Genomic DNA, 18,142 nt, shown 5'->3' on the forward strand with positions numbered 1-18,142 from the left:
GGTATCAGGTACAAGGACAAAAGTAGGACAGCAAGACTGGAAAGAAGCTCCATCTTACTCACTTGATGAAATACACAGCTCCTTCCTGGGTAGAATCCATCTCCCAGCCCTTGGGCAAACCTGTGAGGAAGCAAAATCACAAAATCACCCTCTCTTCCACAAGCCCAATCTGCACTCAGGAGGGATGGAGACTAGGAGAACCAGGGCAATTCACAGATAAGCCAGCAGTGGTCAAACCAAGAATCTCACGCTTTTCTGTACAGTCGCTCTAACAGTGCTTCCAGTAAACAGTGAGAGAGGGGGCAGTGGAGGGGATGCCCCCATCCGTGAGCAGGGAAGCGACAAAATAGATCACTGCTCTGCAGGCTTCGCTCATTCATTCAACAAACATCTACTGCGCATCAGTTCTGTGCCAGGCCCTGTGCCAGCCCTCAGGGATGCAGCGGCGAAGGCACGGATGACTGCCCGGGAAGGTCCTCAGGATCATCCCTGATTATATCACAGGAGCAGAAGCTGGAGCCACGGCGGGTCACTGGCCCCAAATCTCATGGATAATTAGCACTTAAGATAAGACCAGGACTCAAGTCTCCAAGGGCTTCCCAGATGGTGCTAGTGGTAAAGAACCTGCCTGCCAATGCAGGAGATGCAGGTTCACTCCCTGGGTCAGGAAGATCCCCTGCAGGAGGAAATGGCAACCCACTCTAGTATTCTTGCTGGGAAATCCCACGGACAGAGGAGCCCCGCGGGTGGCAGGCTACAGTCTATGTGGTCGCAAGGAGCTGGACACAACAGAAGCAACTTAGTAGGCATGCGCAAGTCTTCAACTCCCAGGCCACTGTCATTAGCTCTGCTTCTGAACAAGACATCACAGACCTAGGAAATCAGTTCCAGAAAAAAATGAGACTTTTTTTTTTTCTAATTTTAACAGTACCTCTGAAAACAATTTATCCATTAAAATGCTTAGAATGGAGAATCACTGACGTGCAAAATGAAAGAGGACCTAGTAGCCAAGGAAGCTGATCTTGCCTCCGAGGCATCTAGGCAGTCCTCCAGGCTGCAGCCCCTGCTGCAAAGTGCCAGAGACGCCGCGTCTCCTTCTCCACAGGGCGCTCCGGGAGCCTCTGGCTCTGCCGCCCCCCAAAAGAGCCACCCTGGCCGAGTCCTGCCTCTCAAACAGGCCGCCTCCAACTGCGGCAGAGGAGAACGAGCTTTCCGGGAACCCGAGGGAATCCAGCATGAGGTGGAGACAGGCCGGGCACCGGTGCAAGAGCCCTGTGGCTGGCACATTAGCAAACGGGCGCAGATTCTCTCAACAGTCAAACACCCGCCTGTGTAAGAGGTTTTATAAACTACGGCTACTCCGTGCTGGTCTGCACCTCTCCTGCATGTCACCAGCTGCCCTCGGACACAAGCTGCCGGACAGTGGGGCCTGGGCTGGACGGAGTGCTGGCCTCCGTCACTGACCCTCTCTTCACTCACTGCCGGGTGTCAGGGCTCGGCATTTCCACAGCTGCTGCTGCTGGAGACGCTGATGCTTCAGGGCAGTGGGCAGCCCCCCTCCCTCTCAGGGCGTGGTCCACAGAACTCACACCACCAGCCACTGCTTAGTGAGAGCCTCTTCCCTCTAAGGTACACAGTTTACCCCAAGAGCATATTCAGTCTGCACAGCAACGTTACACAACAGGCAGCAGCCCAAGCATTTTTACAGATGAGGAAACTGAGGCCCAGAGAGCTCAATCGACTTGCCAGAGGTCACACAGGAAGCGTCTGGGCCGGGACAGGAGTCTGGTCGCCTATCTTCAGAGCTCACATTCTTTCCTCTGTGTTGCCCCATAAATGCTACTTGTTCCCCTCGGTCCCTGTGCGAGGATGCTCCCATTCAGAAGGGCGTGGGTTGGCAGCCTCCCCGTGTAGAAGGATCCCCATTGGGTCAGAATCATAAATAATCCTGCCACTGTGATGTGCCTGGGAAAGAGGCCAGCGTGGATTATGTCTGCTGCCTTTTCCAGCAACTTCCCTGCACACTGCCCTCTCTGCCCAGGCAACACCAAGAGAGCTTATATTCCTGTCCAGGCGGAGTGCCCACTAAGGCAGCTGCCCTTCCAGCAAGCTTCAGGGGCATCTTAACCCCTTCCCAACCTTGGACAACCAGTTGGTTGCGGCCAAAAATGACAGGATTGGCTCACAGGCTTGTATTCATCCTCCAGCCTTACCTAGGGCCATGGCAAGATGGACGGACTCTAGCTGCAAACAGCCAAAACATGGAAGGTGGCAACACCAACCCAGAAGGAGATAGCCACAGCCTTGGGATCCTGAGGCTTCACTTCAAGTTGAAAATACAATAGTGACAAAAACAGTAGAAGTCACCTCTGTTGATGGTGACTCTCTTGCATAATCGGTGCTACAACCTTTTGAGGTTCATAATCCTATCCCCATTTTACAGACAAAGAAGCTAAGTCCCAGAAGAACTAACCACTTGCTCAAAGCCACACTAATAAAAATTCAAGCCAAGATTTGAGCTCAGGTCTCTCTGTCTCCAGAACTTGTGCATTTGACTCTGATGCTGCTTTGCTTATTAGCTGAGTGGCCTTGAGCCAGGCCCTCTCTCTCTGCTCTTCCATTTCCCTACTTTTAAAATGAAGGAGTCAGACTCCATGATCCCTGAAGTCCTTCTTGGCTCTAGAACCAAAATGAGTCCAGTTCCAAACTGAAAAGAAAGTGGGCTCTGGGCAAGTCAGCACCTTGAACTGCACGTCCAGCAGCGCTTCTGTGCCCCAAGAATGACCGGGATCCTGTGTGGCTGGGTGAAGGGCTGGGAGGCCAGCAAGGGGTGGGGGTGAGGGGGGGTGTCCAACACCCTCCCGTTACGGTCCACAGTGGTATCCTGAAGAAGGTGATGGGCTGTTCACTTGAAATACCCCAGGCCTTATGACCCTTGATGTCTCCATCTCTTCAATTTAGAATGAAACCATCTTGGCTTGGATGGGGCCCATCTTTCCCACTAGCCTGGGAGGGCGCTCTCAGGGTGCAGAGGATTTCCGACTGGACAGAGGGATAAGAGAGGAGCAAGCTCTTCGCCCTCAGAGGTCAGTCCCAGTCACAGAGCACAGGACTGGGAGCTTGAAAAGACCTCAAGGTGAGCATCAACCCTCCTGCCCATATCTGCCCAGTGGTGGGTCAATGCTTAGCTGAGTCCATCCATAAAGGAAAAAGTCAGAAGCACAGTCAGGGTAGCGGGTTCCCACAGCCACCACAGGGCATCCCCTCCTCATGGCCTGCAAAGGCAGGGACGGACAAGATCCTTACCTGGACAGGAGGAGTGTCCACTCTGGATGGGTGATGCCGTTCCAGGGTGCACCCAGCTGGTTGACTTCTCCTCATCACTAGAGAAGACCAAAATGAACATGTCAGAGGTAAAAGAGGCTTCCCTGAGCAGGACACCCATCACTACCATCACATCAGTACCGACTGTCCACTCCTGGATGCCAGCCTGCCTCTGTTCACTGACCAAGCATCTACTGAGCAGACTCTGAGGATGCAGAGATGAGGAATCCCAGATCCCTGACCTCAGAGAATGCACCACTTTTCTATAACCCAGAGACAGACGTGTAAAAAGATAACTGGAATATGATGTGATAGGAGCTACACTCCTGACTACGCAGAGAGAGCATTACAAGTCAGAGAGGGAAGCACCCCCTGCATGGGGTCAGGGAAGGGGAACAGCATGCAGGCTTCATGAAACAGGCGACATTCGAGGTGACTCGTGAAGCCACAGGGGAAGCACAGAGAAGGTTCTTCACTAGCAGCTTCTCGATGGATAAGAGAAGAGGAGGCTGGGTGGGTCAACAGTCCTCGAGGGTCTGCAGTGCTGTAACCGTCATCCACAACATTCCCTCGCATTAGGAACTTCACAGATTACACATCTGAGGTTCCCCGATGTTAATTTCCCCTAAGTCACAATCAGTAAGTGATGAAGCCAGGATCCAGGCCTAGATGTGCCCCTTGTTACCCAGGTTTTTTCGAATACCTCACTCCCAGCAAGGTAGGCTCCCCATGCAGATCCTGTGGTCCCTAGAGGCCACGGCAGGTGAGTCCACCGACCTCTCTCAGCTCCCTGCCAACCAAGGACACCAATATTTCCTGAGCCCAAGATATGCGCAGGACAGGACCCCCGGACCACCCTGCCTCCCAGGCTTTAGGCTGGGGTCTCAGAGCCCAGAACAGGACTCCACTCAGTAACTAATACCTTAATATATAATGTAGTTATATAATATAATGAAATCCACCAAGAAAGTGCCACTAAGTTTCTACTAAAAAAAGATACAATAAACTGCACATAGTTAAAGTGTACAACATAATTCTTTGACACACGTGTACACCTGTGAAACTACCCCAAAATCAAGACGTGAACCCCCAGATCTTCTCTGCGCCCCTTTGTAATTCCCGTCTCCTACCCACTGGTTCTCACTGTCCTCCCCCATCCCCAGCAGCAACTGACACGTCTCCTGTTACCACAGATTCACTTGCACTTCCTAGAGTTCCTGGGGTATCACACTCGTGGAATCACACAGACAAGCCTTCTCTGTCTGCCTCCTCTGCTTGTCTCTCTCCCACGTGCTGGCCCGTGTCGGTAGCTCATCCCACTGCAGGACACACAGGTGTGCTCACCCTCCCCTGCTGATGAACACCGGGGGTGTTTCCAGGCCGGGCCGTTACAACTAAAGCTGCTTGGCACACGCGTGTGCAAGTCTTCACGTGGACTGCTGCTGCCTTTCCCTCCACTCCACTACTGTTCCTCTGCGTTTCTTTAACACCGGCTGCAGCAAGAGCATTCCCGGATGGCTGGGAGGCTCCGGTCCTGGGACAGGGGCGAGGGAGAAGAGCAAGGGACACTCAGCCCTTGCCCTCCCCTCCGGCCCTCACGCCTTCCTGCTCTCGTGTGATCGGCTCCCCTGGCCGCACGTGTCTACACCCCTCAGACGATCACAGGGCCACAGAGGGCACACCCACCACTCCCCCCCACATCCTCTCCCATGTCCCCCCGCCCCCCACCCCTGTCAGCTCCCGGCCAAGAACGGTGCAGCCTCAGGTGGTTTCCACTCTGACTCTGGGCCGGTGGGGAAACTGTAGAAGCAGAAGGACCGGGCTCACTGCAAATCTACCAGCTAGAATCTTCTTCAGGGGCCCCAGTCCGCCGACCCTTGCTGAGTGCTTCTAAGGCCTTCCCACCAACCTCAGGTCCCAGGTTGCTGGGAAGGCCCAGGCTCACCTTCCTCCCATCCCTCTACCCCACTCTCAATGGATAATCTCACCTCTCAAATCAACAGAAATGGAAACCACAGAGGCAGGAGCAACCTCCCCCCAACACTTACACATATTTCCTCCCATGTTATAGCACTTGTCTCTACATTGGACAAAAGGTGGCCCTCTCCCACTGAAGAAGGGTCCGCGTGGGTCACAATCCGCATCATCTCCCATCTTTTCTAGACCCTTACTCTGTTCCGCATGGCAGGCTTTACATTCAACTTCTCTCCCCCTCTCACGTCCATTGCTTCAGCCCCATTCCTGTCTGTGTCTTCTGCTGAACCTGACAGTCTGTGTCTGTCTCGCTCTCAAAGCTGCCTCCCCTTCCAGCTCCCTTCTCGGGCTCCTCTGCTTCCTGGCTGGACACCCCTGTTAGAAACGAGTTCCTTCTAACAGTCCCCATTTTCTGGCCTGCTATTCACCAACCTCTGCAGTCTGGTTCCTGTCCCCAGCCCTCCCCGAAGCCACTTTCCTAGAGGTCATTACTGATGCCCCAGTTCCTCAATCCAGTAAACGCTCTCCAGTCTTAACCTCATGTGGCTTTTCCACAGCTGACCATCACTTCCTACTTAGCATCCCTCTTCCTCACCATCTGGGGGCCATGCCACTCTGACCCTGGGGCTACCCACCTCCACGCCGGGTCTCCTCCATCTGGCCTCTCCTCCTCTGTCCTCTCCTTAAACGTGGTGCTTCCCAGAGACCCTCCCGTTTTCCCCTTCACACACTCCTGGGTGGTCCCAGCTGTGCGTGATGATGCTCCAGCCCAGGGCCTCTCTCTTCAGCCTCTAGCCTATGCACCTAGCTGCCTCTAGGACAGCACTTCCTGACGGTCCCATGGGAACTTCAAATTCAGGATTTCCTTGCTAAACCTGTACCTTCCCTAAAACCTGTTCCTCTTCCCATACTCCTGATTTCTGTCAAATTCAAGTTAAAAATTCTAAGATTTAGCATTTCCCTGGTGGTCCAGTGGTTAAGAATCAGCCTGCCAGTGTAGGGGACACAAGCTTGATGCCCCAGGAAGATCCTACATGCTGAGGGGCAGCTAAGCCCAAGGCCCACAGTTACTGAAGCCCGAACTCTGGAACCATGCTCCCCAACAAGAGAAGCCACCAGTGAGAAGCCCGTGCAACACAGCAGAGGGTAGCCCCCTCACCACAACTGGGGAAAGCCAGCGCACACCAGTGAAGACCCAGTGCAGCCAAAAACAAATGAATGCATTCTTTTTTAAGTCTGAGATTTATCTGGGGCTCTTCCCCCTCTCTCCCCTCATTCCTCAACATTCAGGAAGTAAATGGAAACTCTCAAGTCTACGCCTAAAGATTCTCCCCACCTTTAGAGAGAAAAATCTTTAATTCAAATCTCCTGGACTCTCCTGGACTTTGGTGGGGCTTCCCAGGTGGCTCAGTGGTAAAGAACCCGCCTGCCAAAGTAGGAGACAAAGAGACGTGGGCTCGATCCCCAGGTCAGGAAGATCCCCTGGAGGAGGAAATGGCAACCCACTCCAGCGTTCTTGCTTAGAAGATCCCGCGGACAGAGGAGCCTGCTGGGCTCCAGGCCACTGGGTCGCACAGAGTCTGACATGACTGGGCACAGGACAGACTTTGGTGACCGCCTCCTACCTGCCCTCCACACCTCCAGTGTCTCCCACGATGCCCCACGCAGCCCCCGAACCATCATTTCTGCAACTGCCAGAGAGAGCCTTCTAGAGCACACGTCTAACTGCGTCACTGCTCTGTGAGAAACCGCATTTGGTTTTCTTTCACCGACAGGATCGTGTTCAAACCCCTTAGCCTGACATACGAGCCCCTCCGGAGAGGCCCTCTCCTACCCGTTTTGCCTCAGCTTCTGCGGCACCCCACCTGGCTCATCCCGTCTCTCCTGAGCCCCTCAGAGTGTTCCCGACAACCTGGGCTCCAGCATCCATAGGTGCCCTCCGACCCACAGGCCTCCGCCTCAGGGCCCCTTTCATGCTAGTCTCTCTCCTCCAGAATGAGGTGAAATGTCTCCTCCTCCAGGAAGCCCTCCCTCAACTCTTCAGACCATTAGCTCTTTCTTCCTTGTATTCCTATAACATCATGCAATTACCTCTGGAATGTATCTTACTATTCCATAAGTATTTGCGTTTTCTCTCTACCACCTTTAAAGAAAAACCTGTGTCTTATTGTTTTTTTTATCTCAATGCCTAACACTGCAGCAGACAAATAGTGGATATTCAATAAATGTCTATGGCATGAACAACAAAAAGAAGTTGGAAGGCAAGTAAGAAACTGAGAAGAAAGATGGGAAAAGCCAAATTAACCACTTTATCAGAATCCCTGAGGAGCTTGTGGAAATGCAGATTCCAAGGCCCACCCCAGATCCTCTGACTAAGACAGAATCCTTGGAGGCAGGGCTTGGGAACTGGCCTTTTAAACTAATTTCCTTGGGTGATTCTTATGGATTCTAAAGTCTCAAACCACTGACCATAGGGACTCTTGTTTTAATATTGGAGAAGTTCTGTTATTTCAGAATCCGACCCAGGGTCAAGAACTTTAGTGGAGTTAATGTCTAAGATAGTATAATTATAACATCAACTTTGATCACAGTAATAACTACAGAAGAAAAGCCTATAGCAAACGTGGAAACAGTAACACCAACAAGAAAACCACTGGCTGCCTGCACTCCTGCAAAGGCACTTTGGAACACAGGGAAGGCAACGCACTCTGGGCTTGGTGGGAGCTCTGATTAACAAGTGGTTTCATCTCAGCCAAGTATTCTCCATCTCTGCAGAGCTCACCTCCCATCTGAAACAGGAGGGGGTTGCATCCAAGCTTCCTTTCAGCTCTAATGTTCTGTGAGCAGCTATCTTGAGAAAGTGAAAACCCATCATGGGTGGGTAACAGTTCAAATGCTGTGCTTCTAGGCTTGCTATATTATCAGGAGATTTCTATCCTGGCAAAAGATACCTGTAGTCGAAGCAGGCCAAAACAGCGTCAGCAGAGTCACTCTGTTATAATGAGATTATGCCAGAGCCATTTTGGTTGATGAAATTAATATACCAGTGCTAATATATTACTGAGAGCAGCAGAGCCTCCCTCTCTAAAGAATGCCAGGTGTATTGTGGGCACCTTCTTCCCCTTGACCACAGCCCTGTAAAGGTGTGGGAGGGGAGGGGCTGCCATCTGGGGAGCCCTGAGTCCCAGGGTGAGGGAATGCGGGACTGTAGGAGGGGGCTCCTGGGATGTTGTCACTTAGCCCACGCCTTCCGGTAGGAAAGGGCGGGGTGGGGGGGGGCACAAGGAAGAAAGGACCCTCTGCGGGCCCTGTCAGTGACCAGAGCTGGAAGGGAAGACCTGCGCGCTGGGCACCAGGTCCAGCATTCTCCTCCGGACCCGTTCTGCCGGCGGCCAGGGGAGAGGGCAAAGCCAGCACCTGGCCTGCCTCTCTAGGGCGGGGAGTGCTCAACCTCTGCTGGACCTTGACCCACTGGGGAAAAGGCGGGAGCCACATTCAAACAGGCACAGTGATAAACTTATTAGTCATGCGGGTTGTTCCAGACACCGCTCCCCGCACCCAGCCTCTCCGGCTGGTCCCCAGTCCTGCTGCCTTTCAAGTTGGACAACTTGGAAAGGAAAGAGAGAGAGGGAGAGAAAATGACAGAGGCTCACATACTTGATGAAGAAGACTCTCCCACCGCGGTCAACTCCGTAGGTCCACCGGCCGGGCAAGTCCAGCCAGTCAATCTCATCGGCCATCTCGGAGTCCCGCAGCCCCTCCGGATCTCTGCGCACCGGGGCGCCGGGCCGGGGGTGGGGGGCGGGCGGGGGGCCTACGGCGAGCCCCCCACTCCTGCTCCTCCTCGAGGCGGCGACGGGGGCGGGGGTCCAGGCGGTCCTCCGGCTCCCTGGCCCGGGGCTCCGGCCTCTCGCTGGAGGCAGTTGGCCGCCAGCCGGGCGGCAGCGAGCGGAAGACTTAACCCCGGCGGGGCCGAGCGAGCCCGGCCGCAGACGCGCGCCGCCCGCGGAGTCGGCGCTCGGCTCCCGCCGTCTCCTTAACTTAATGACGGGCAATTAGCGCCGAGGGGCTCCGCCGCCCCGCTCGCCCGGGCGGCCCGCGGGCAGCGCCGAGGGCTCGGGCCAGTCTGCTCGCTGCGGCCGGGCAGCCGGCGGGGCCGAGCGGGCGAGCGCGCGAGCCGGAGGACGCTCCCCGGAGGGCGCGGGGCGCCGAGCGCGAGCGAGGGCGCTGCCGCCCGGCTCCCGGCCCGCACGCGGCCGCCCGCTCGGCGAGCGGAGGGCGGGGCCCCGCGCCGCCCAGAGGGCCGCTCCCGGCCGGCGGGGTCCGCCGCGGCCCGCGGGTCCCCGAGTCCTGACTCCTGGCGCGGGGGCCACCCGTTTGGCGGACAGAGCTGGGAACCCCGAACCGCAGGGACACGTCTAGCCTCTGACTCGAAAGGGGGAAGTGATCAGACCTGGTTCTGCTCGGCGGGAGGTTAGCAGAGGAACAAAGGTCAGATGCTGGGAAGGCTGGCACGGCTGTGAGTAGCAAGGGGCCCCTTCTGGCTAGAATGTCAACCTCATGAGTCAAGCTAGTCCTTACTTACCTGTTTTTCTGAGCACTTCCTCTAAGAAGCCTGCCATGACTAAGGAAGAATCAGTGAGCCCTTCAGGTGCACTCAGAAAGCAACAGCTTTTACATACCTAATTTGTGCAGAAAAGGGAAGGAAAGGAAAAAAGAAAGAAAGGAGGGAATGTGTTCCATGTACGGAACATAGATTGCAGGCATTCAGTACTAGCATATCAAAATGGTATTGCTGGAGCCCACAGTTCTGTGGTCCGTGGGGTCGCAAAGAGTCGGACACGGCTGAGTGACTGAACTGTCAGTCTCTGGTCTGCATCAAAGTTGGACTCCAGTCAGCTTTCCCAGCTTATACAGGACCTGCCCCTGAGGCTCCCATTAGGTAAACACTGTCCTAATCCATGTGTCAGACCCAAGGGAATAATTAGATACCTCTCTTTAGAGGAAGCAATGTGTCGCTTGGCAGTTGGCAAGTATCTGTTGAATGAGTAAGCTTATTGTAAGCATTCTAAGGGACATGATGCCTGTTCTACCCAGGTGATTCCTCCTCATCCCTTTGGTATCAACCCATATGTTGCCTACTCCAGAAAGCCATTCTTGATTCCACTTCAGGCAGATTTATATGTCTATCCTCTATGTGTCATGTAACTTTATTAATAACCCTGTAGTGGAGCTTATCTGGAGAACGAAATGGCAACCCACTCCAGTATTCTTGCCTGGAGAATTCCACGGATAGAGGAGCCTGGCAGGTTACAGTCCATTGGGTCGCAAAGAGCCAGACCTGACTGAGCATACATACAGTGGAGCTTACCACCCTGTAATGCAATCCTTGGTTTACTTATCTGTCTCCTTCAGTGGTCTGTGTGGGCTCCATTTGATTCATTTTTATAGCCCCAGCACCTGCCTAGGACACACAATTTATATTTGATGGATGACTGATAACTATCCTAACTAGAAATGGCTCTTAACTCTAACCGCAATCCTGTACTTTTGGACCCTATTTAGGGGCCAGATAAATATAACCACCAGCAACATCCGGGTGTGTGTGGGGAGAGCTTTCTGGAAAAAAGAACAACCAGTAAGCCTTCTCAGGAATCTTAAAGGCTGAACTTAGGTATAATGTGTGTACATTCGATAGATACTGAAGCCACAAGATGCCTCAAAGAACATCTCATCGCAGCCTCTTGACTTAAATGTAGGAAACAGAAGAGCAAAGAAGTGAAGGGAGAGTTCATGTCACTGAGCAAGGCTCTGCCCAGTGTCCAGGCCAGAACTCTTTCCATTACATGATTCTACCTCCAACACTGGAAATTCACTCTGCCAACATACAGGCTCATTCTTGGTGCCAGTTTGGGTCCATTGTCCAGATGCAAAAAGGAGCAAAAACCCATAATACCCAACTCTTTTCTCCCTTTCCAGATCCTACATGTTTTTAGTAAAGAAAGCTGCCTTTGACAGTAAAGGAGAGCTGCATCTGAGAATCATAGGTGAGGAGGCACGCCCCTTTATAGTTCCTGAATTGAGGGGTCTGCGAGTGTCAACTGGCAGACTCCTCACCGGTCCCCCATCCCCAACCCTGTGAAACACCTGTTAAGGCCCATCCCGCTGATAAAGCCCAGAGCCACCTGCCCACCCCTATGATATCAGAGGATCTGAACCACCAGGACTGCTGCCAAGATGCCTCCAGGGAAAATACCAGCAAGCATTGCACTCCCTGTCCAACCTGAGTAACCAGTAAGTGCGGCTTCTTGGGCTGAAGGTGGGTGGAAATACGGAACTGTATGACATATTTTTGAAAACATGTATTACACCACTGTCTTCTTGGAGGAGCAGGGGCTCCTGAGGATTTCTTCAAAAGATTTTTGTCTTGTTTATCTCTAATCTAGCCTGGGGTTCCTTGGGACATTTACCTAGACCAAAAAAAAAAGAGCAAGTGGTTGAGATTTTGAATGTTTTTTACTCGTTTGGAATAAGAAATCAGGTTTGAAAAATACTTTCTAACTGTAGTGTATTCTCACCAGTGACTCTTTACATTCCAGTTCTTGTTTATTAATTATGATCAGGATTGATACTGCTAAGCAAAGAAACTTTCTTTAGCAAAGAAACTAAAGACAATTCAGAAAGAGTAGAAAACTCAAATAAAAATAGGTATTGGTTCAACAATTACCTGGAGGAAGGCAGGAGAGTGATATGTTGAAATGAAAACCTTACCTGCTTTGCAATTAAGTCAGAAATTTAGTTGTTTGTTTTTTCCTTACAGCAAATTTTATCTCTTTAAAAGCAACAAAGCATATGGATAAAATATATCAGTAATATTTAGAAATGATTCTGATTCTCTCATATATTTTGAGAGCTTAAGTCAGTCACTTGAATGTTATCATGCTTCTGGCTTGGTCCAGCGGTAGGCTGAAAAACAGCTCCCCAGAAACTGTCCATGTCAAATCCCTGGAGCCCATGAATGTGACCTTACTTGGATGCAATTAAGATAAGGATCTGGAGATGAGGAGATTATCCTGGATTATTCGGGGTGGGCCCTAAATTGGACACCTGTCCTTATAGGAGAAAAGCAGGGGGAGACCTGAGACAGACAGAAAGCAGGAAGCAGTGTGACCACAGAGGCAGAGGCAGAAGTGAAGCCACCACAGAGCAAGGGATGGTGACAGTCACCAGAACCTGGAAGAGGTGAAGAAGGACTTCTCCCCCAGAGCCTGCAGAGGGGTGTGGCCCTCACACTTCAATTGCAGTCTTCTGGAATCCGGAACTGTGAGAAAATAAATTCTTTTTGTTTTAAGCCAGCTAGTTTGAGGTAATTTGTTATAGCATCTTGGTAAATTCACACAGTACCTATAAGAAAATCATAAGTTATTGAGGACTGAGATAAATGTCTGTTATTTTTACTTGTCCAATATCCAACCTCCTTTCTTCTGTTAATAGCCCCTGGAGCTTCCTTTTGACATCTAGCTTTTTGCCACTGTCAGTCCATATGGGTTAGATGGGCTGCCCCCACACTCACGCCAGCTCCATTGGTTCAGGAAAGGACACATGACTCAGGCCAGACCAGTGAGATTCAGTTTTAAGACGATCCTAGAGTTCCTGGGAAGAAGCCCTTTCTCTCTTGGATTCCAAGCGGGCAGGTGTCACTTTGGTGCTGCTGGGGTCTTTATGAGGGGGAAGCTTGCTGAGAGCAAAACGAACGGGTCCAGCAGAAAGTGGAATCAGAGGGTGCAGACACACTGTGTCCTTGTATCCTAGAGCCCCAGGACCAGCTTACCAGAAGAGGCTCTATCTCCGGAATTTCAACTTGTAGATGCCAAGAAACACCCTTATTTGCTTCAGCCAGTTTCTGTCCCTAACAAGTGAAAAAGTCCTAGCCAGGACAAAGGTCAAAGTGTCTTGTGGCCGTGTTGCTTTGTTGTAACCAATGTTTCTTTGGGAAAGTCAATGAGATAACCACCTGCACTTCTAGTGACTTGAGAATGTGAACTCTTCCAATATAACTGCAATTTTAGATCAAGGAAAGGTCATTTGTGACCATCTGGCCAAAGTCTATAATTTCCCTCTAAAGGGTACTAGAGAACTCAGGAGAAGTACCCAGAGTTGTGGTAATTCCTCAGGAGAGTTGGGACCACAACTCAGGTCTCCTGAGAACCCAATCAGTAGAAAGCTATATTTAAAGGCATTTGCTTTATCATTTAAACATATTTGACCAAGAGACTCACAGTTAAGATGATTATAACTGATTCCTCTGCTCTGCTAAAGAATAACCACAACAGTAATTTTTGTTGAGTGCTGGTATTTAATAGCTATGCAGCAGGCTAGGTCACTAGCCACTGTTAATTATTTTACAGGAACTAGGAAGCAGAGGAAAAGAAATCAAGGGCCTCTCTGCTGGGATTATTAATAGAGATACAATTATGTAAACATGCAAGAGCCCAAACTGGTAGAAGTTGTGATTTGATAAAGGTTTTAGAGAGGTGGGGTTTTTTTAGTATTTATTTATTTTGTCTGTCCGTTTGCCTGTGTCAGATCTCAGACCACGTGGCTCTCAGTGACTGTGGTATGCAGGCCAGTAGCTATAGCATGCAGACGTGCGCGCCCCGCCACTCCCCGGCACATGGAATTCATGTTCCCCAACCAGGGATCACACCCTTGTCCCCGGCATTGTGAGGCAGATTCTTAACTACTAGGCCACCAGGGAGATCTTGAGAGTGGCATGTTTTGTTATAAAAAACTGTTGAACTAATGCTGGTAACCAGAGGATTGTGGAATCCTGAAATTTCTCTACAGCCAGTTGAACTGAATTACATTTGTTCCACAGATAATTGCTGAGTACGTTCTGCGACCCCAATATTCTAGGTACAGAGGATCCAAGAATGAATAAAACAGGAAGTCCTTGCTCACACAGAATTTACATTTAATGAATACATAGTCTTGGAGGACAATGAGTCTATGGAGAAAAATGGAAAGAGTAAAGGATAGGAGTGTAGTGGATGCTGCTATCTTATATTCCACAGATTTCATATAGGCTTGGCAGCAAAGGCCTCATTAAGCAGAAGGACGTTTGAACAATGACTTGAAGGAAGTGAGAGAACAAACCATGTGACATTGGGGAAACATGTTCCAAGTAGAGGAAACAATAAGTGCAAAGGCCCTGAGGCAGGAATATCCTTGGAATGTTTGTGAAATAATGAGGCCAGCATGGCTGAAGCGGAATAAATGGGGCAAAGGAGATGAGGACCAGTGGGGTGGGGACCAGTGGGAGAAGCTAGATCATTCCAGGATACGGGAAGATCAGCTGTTATTCTACATGAGATGGGGAACTACTGGAGGTTTGAGTGTCAGAGACATGATCATTATGATTTAATGACTCTCTTAGAGGATCATTCTAGCTGCTATTTGAAATAGAGAAGAAACAGATTCCAGTTATGAGGCTACTGTAATAATCTAAGCAAGACACAAGGATGGTTTAGTTCATTGTGTTGGTGGATAAAAGCAGTGAGTAACCATCAGATTCTGGGTATCTTTTAAAGGCAGAACTGCTAGAAATTGCTTATGGATTGTAATTGGACTGTGAGAGAACGAGAAAGCAAGCATGATTTGCCCTTTCCTTTTCTTTGTGAGTGATGAGAATGCTCTCAAGCCTCACTTCCAAGGGTTCCTGCTACCTGACTACGAGGGATTTGGCCTGAGCACCAGAAAGGACAGAGTTGCCACTGCCTGAGATGGGAGTCGGCTGCAGAAAGAGCAGGCATGGCAGGGAGAGTGGGGAAACCACTTCAGCTCTGAGCATGTCATGCTGGAGATGCCTATGAGATACCCAGGCAGAGATGCCAAGGAGATGACAGCGTGTATGAGATTAGCGTCTGTGCCAGGAGTAGAGAGATTTGGTATTTTTCAGTGTTTAGATGGTATCAGTACCATGAAGCAAGTTGAGATCACAAAGAAAATGTGTGTGAGTAGGGAGGAGGCAGAGATCAAGGGCTGAGAACCAGAACAGGCTGCTTTTTAGAGGTCGTGTTAATGAGAAGGAACCTGAACAAAAGTCTCAATCACAGTGGCTAATGAAGTAGGAGGCGAACAAGAGAGAACCATGTCCTGAAAGTGAGCCTCGAGTGCGTTCACGTCACTCACGAGGAGGAGTGTGCAAACGGTGCCTGTGTTGCAGAAGGGCTGAGGTTAGGCTGGGTTCTGTCTGAGCAGGAAGAGACTTGTACTCCTGGGTGAGAGTGTGGAGACCTCTCAGCTTATTTTGCGGTTGGTCTGAGAAGGGCCCTGGAAAATGATCGTTTTAGCTAATGAGCCCTTGCTCACCATGGAGAGGAGCACCTGAAACATGCTTCCTTCAGGCTGCGTCTCTCAGTCCCTGTGCTGGCTTCTCCTGGTAAGGAGGCCAGCCCGAGATGGCTGTCTGACTTCTCCTCCAGGACTGTGTCCTGGCGCAGAGACCGGGCGCTGGCAGCTCCCCAGAGCTGGGCCGTGGAGGGGCGGGTGGGGCAGGGCTAAGGGAATGAAACAGTCTATCATCACAGGCAGATACGGGCAGGCGGGGCCTGGAGTCACTGCCTCCATTTCCTCTCTGGGTCTCTTCTTAAATCTACAGCTTAGGCAATGCTCTTCCTGCCCTGACTTTAAAGTCTGATCTGGGATTTTTCTAGAAAATGGCAGCTAGTGCTGACTTTGACATTTCCTGGAACCATCACAGTACTTTGGTTCAGTTTAGTTCAATAAACGTACAAGGCACCATTATGCCTGTATCTCTGAAACCATTCCAGCCTTCAACCAACCAGTTCCTTCTCCTGTCTCTGCCACTCACCAGCCTTCTGGTCGGGCTTCTACGCTGGTTTCTGGCTCACCATCATCCTCTCCATTACTGTCTCCCTTTCACTTTGGGGAATTTCAGTGCTGATGTGAAGAAATGACTCAATGCCCTAACCTCGCAACACCTTAATCTCTGCAGTTCTAGGGACACTCACCTCCACTCCAGTAAGGTACTCACAACCAAGGCCGTTCCTTAGACCTTTTCACGACTCGGATTTACTCCTGTCTGGAAGACAAAACCTCTAATATCCCACGTTCTAAGCACAGTTTCGGTTCTTTTAATGCCCTCTTTACTTTCTTCCTTTTACACATGTTCCCTTGCCTTCCCACAGTACCTTTGTGCTCAGTCGCTTCGGCCGTGTCTGACTCTTGGCAACCTTTAGCCTCTTGACTTTCCTCCTAATCTACCGCTTGTTTCGCTTCCTGCACCTCTCTGCCCAAACTCTTGGCCTGTGACTTTATCCCCGCACTAACCAAGATTCCAGTCCATGTGTCCTCAGCTGTTACCCTATTGCAAGCTCCACTTGGAATTCAACTGCCCACCTTTTCTGCTCCAATGCCCAGAAAAACTTCATACCAAGCCATTGTAGGAATTAAATAAGTCGATGCCCCTATCATTCACACTCCAGTCTTCCACAGGCCTCTTTCTGTGTCTGTAGTCACTCTCAGCAGCAGACCATCATTATTCCAAGAGAAAATAAAGGCCGTAAGTAAGGCACCACCTTGACCTAGAATGCCTTCACTGCAGTCTCCCTATGCCTACTGTTACAACATTGTCTACATTTTCTGTCTCTCTTTCCTCCTATCCACAGTTACATTTTCATGTTCTCATGCTTACTGGTTCCTCACCAGGCTCCTCTGTCCATAGGTTTCTCCAGGCAAGAATACTGGAGTAGGTTGACATTTCCTCCTCCAGGGGATCTTCCTGACCCAGCAATTGAACCCTTGTCCCTTATGTCTCCTGCATTAGCAGGCGGGTTCTTTACCACTAGTGCCCCCTGGGAAGCCCTTCTGAAATCTTCCTCAAATCAATGATCTCTTCTTCCCTGTATTTTCAAGCTTCACCCTCTTCCAGTTCTTTCCCTAAAGCCTATAATGAAGTTAAAGAATTCTGCCTTAAAAAAAAAAAAAAGCCCCATGCCAACCCCCCACCCCAATTACCTCATCACCACTTTCTCCTTCCTTTCACTTCAAGTTGCTTAAAGGAAGGCCTTATGTCCTCGGCGTGTCTAATCCCTTATTTCCAGTTACTCACAATCTGGTTTGTGTTCCCTCACCTCCTTGAAAATGGTTAGAATTCTTCTGACAAAAATAAACATTTATTTCCAGGTTGCCAAATCCAGGAGACCATCTTCTGTCTCACCTTAGGTGACCCTCTCTCCTCCCTGCAATGGGTGCCCCATTTCTTTCACCCTCTGCACCCTAGCCATCCTGAAAACCCTACAGTTGATTATCCTTTGTGCCTGTGGCCCTCTTGGCCTGAAGAATCCTTTTCTCTTTTCTTCTTCAGTTCTCCTTGAAATCACAGCCCAGGAAGAAGCCCTCCTCACTGGCCGCGTGCCCCATGTCTATCGCTGTTACAGGACTCACCGTGTATGAGAGCTCACTTTCCTATTTCCCTGGACTGAAACTCCTTGGGAACAGGAACTCTCTTTTAAATCTACTTGTTTGTCCAGGATTTGACACAGTTGGCCACCACAACCTGCCTGGAGCTTTTTTCCCCCCAGGCCTTCATGACACCACATTCCCCTGGTTTATCTCCCACTTCACTGGCTATTGCTTCTTAAACTCTTGGGTTACAACTTCTCTGCTTAACCTCAAAATGTTGGAGTATTTCAACTCCACCAAACTCCGCTCTGGCCTGGTTCTGTACACTCTCTGCGTACTCTCTGCCTACTCTCCCTAGGCAAACCCCTCTACCATTTTATTTTTTTTAATGTTTAGTTATTCACTGGTGCTGCAACTG

The 18,142-nt window shown here is 50.6% G+C and overlaps 1 protein-coding gene and 1 long non-coding RNA gene across 4 annotated transcripts in view; one reads left to right on the plus strand and one right to left on the minus strand.

Annotated features, from left to right (window-relative positions):
- PLEKHA6 (pleckstrin homology domain containing A6) overlaps nt 1-9,338 on the minus strand; it is a 133,804-nt gene extending 124,466 nt beyond the window's left edge. Inside the window, exons 1-3 of the mRNA XM_043923251.1 lie at nt 8,956-9,338; nt 3,307-3,383; nt 63-120 (exon numbers count right to left, since the gene is read on the minus strand). Coding sequence (XP_043779186.1) covers nt 63-120; nt 3,307-3,383; nt 8,956-9,038 — 218 coding nt within the window. The 5' untranslated portion in view covers nt 9,039-9,338. The remainder of the gene's footprint in view (nt 1-62; nt 121-3,306; nt 3,384-8,955) is intronic.
- On the plus strand, nt 8,848-12,651 carry LOC122707607. Of its 3 annotated transcripts, none has more exons than XR_006344863.1 (4): nt 8,848-8,990; nt 11,278-11,345; nt 11,454-11,592; nt 12,418-12,651. It is a non-coding gene; the product is annotated as an uncharacterized LOC122707607 (long non-coding RNA). The 3 variants fall into 3 exon arrangements; XR_006344864.1 differs by lacking the exon at nt 8,848-8,990 and adding an exon at nt 9,612-9,817; XR_006344862.1 differs by lacking the exon at nt 8,848-8,990 and adding an exon at nt 9,638-9,789.
- Nucleotides 12,652-18,142: the final 5,491 nt, after the last annotated feature.

This window comes from Cervus elaphus, chromosome 14, assembly GCF_910594005.1.
Source record: "Cervus elaphus chromosome 14, mCerEla1.1, whole genome shotgun sequence".
Taxonomy (NCBI): Eukaryota; Metazoa; Chordata; class Mammalia; order Artiodactyla; family Cervidae; genus Cervus; species Cervus elaphus.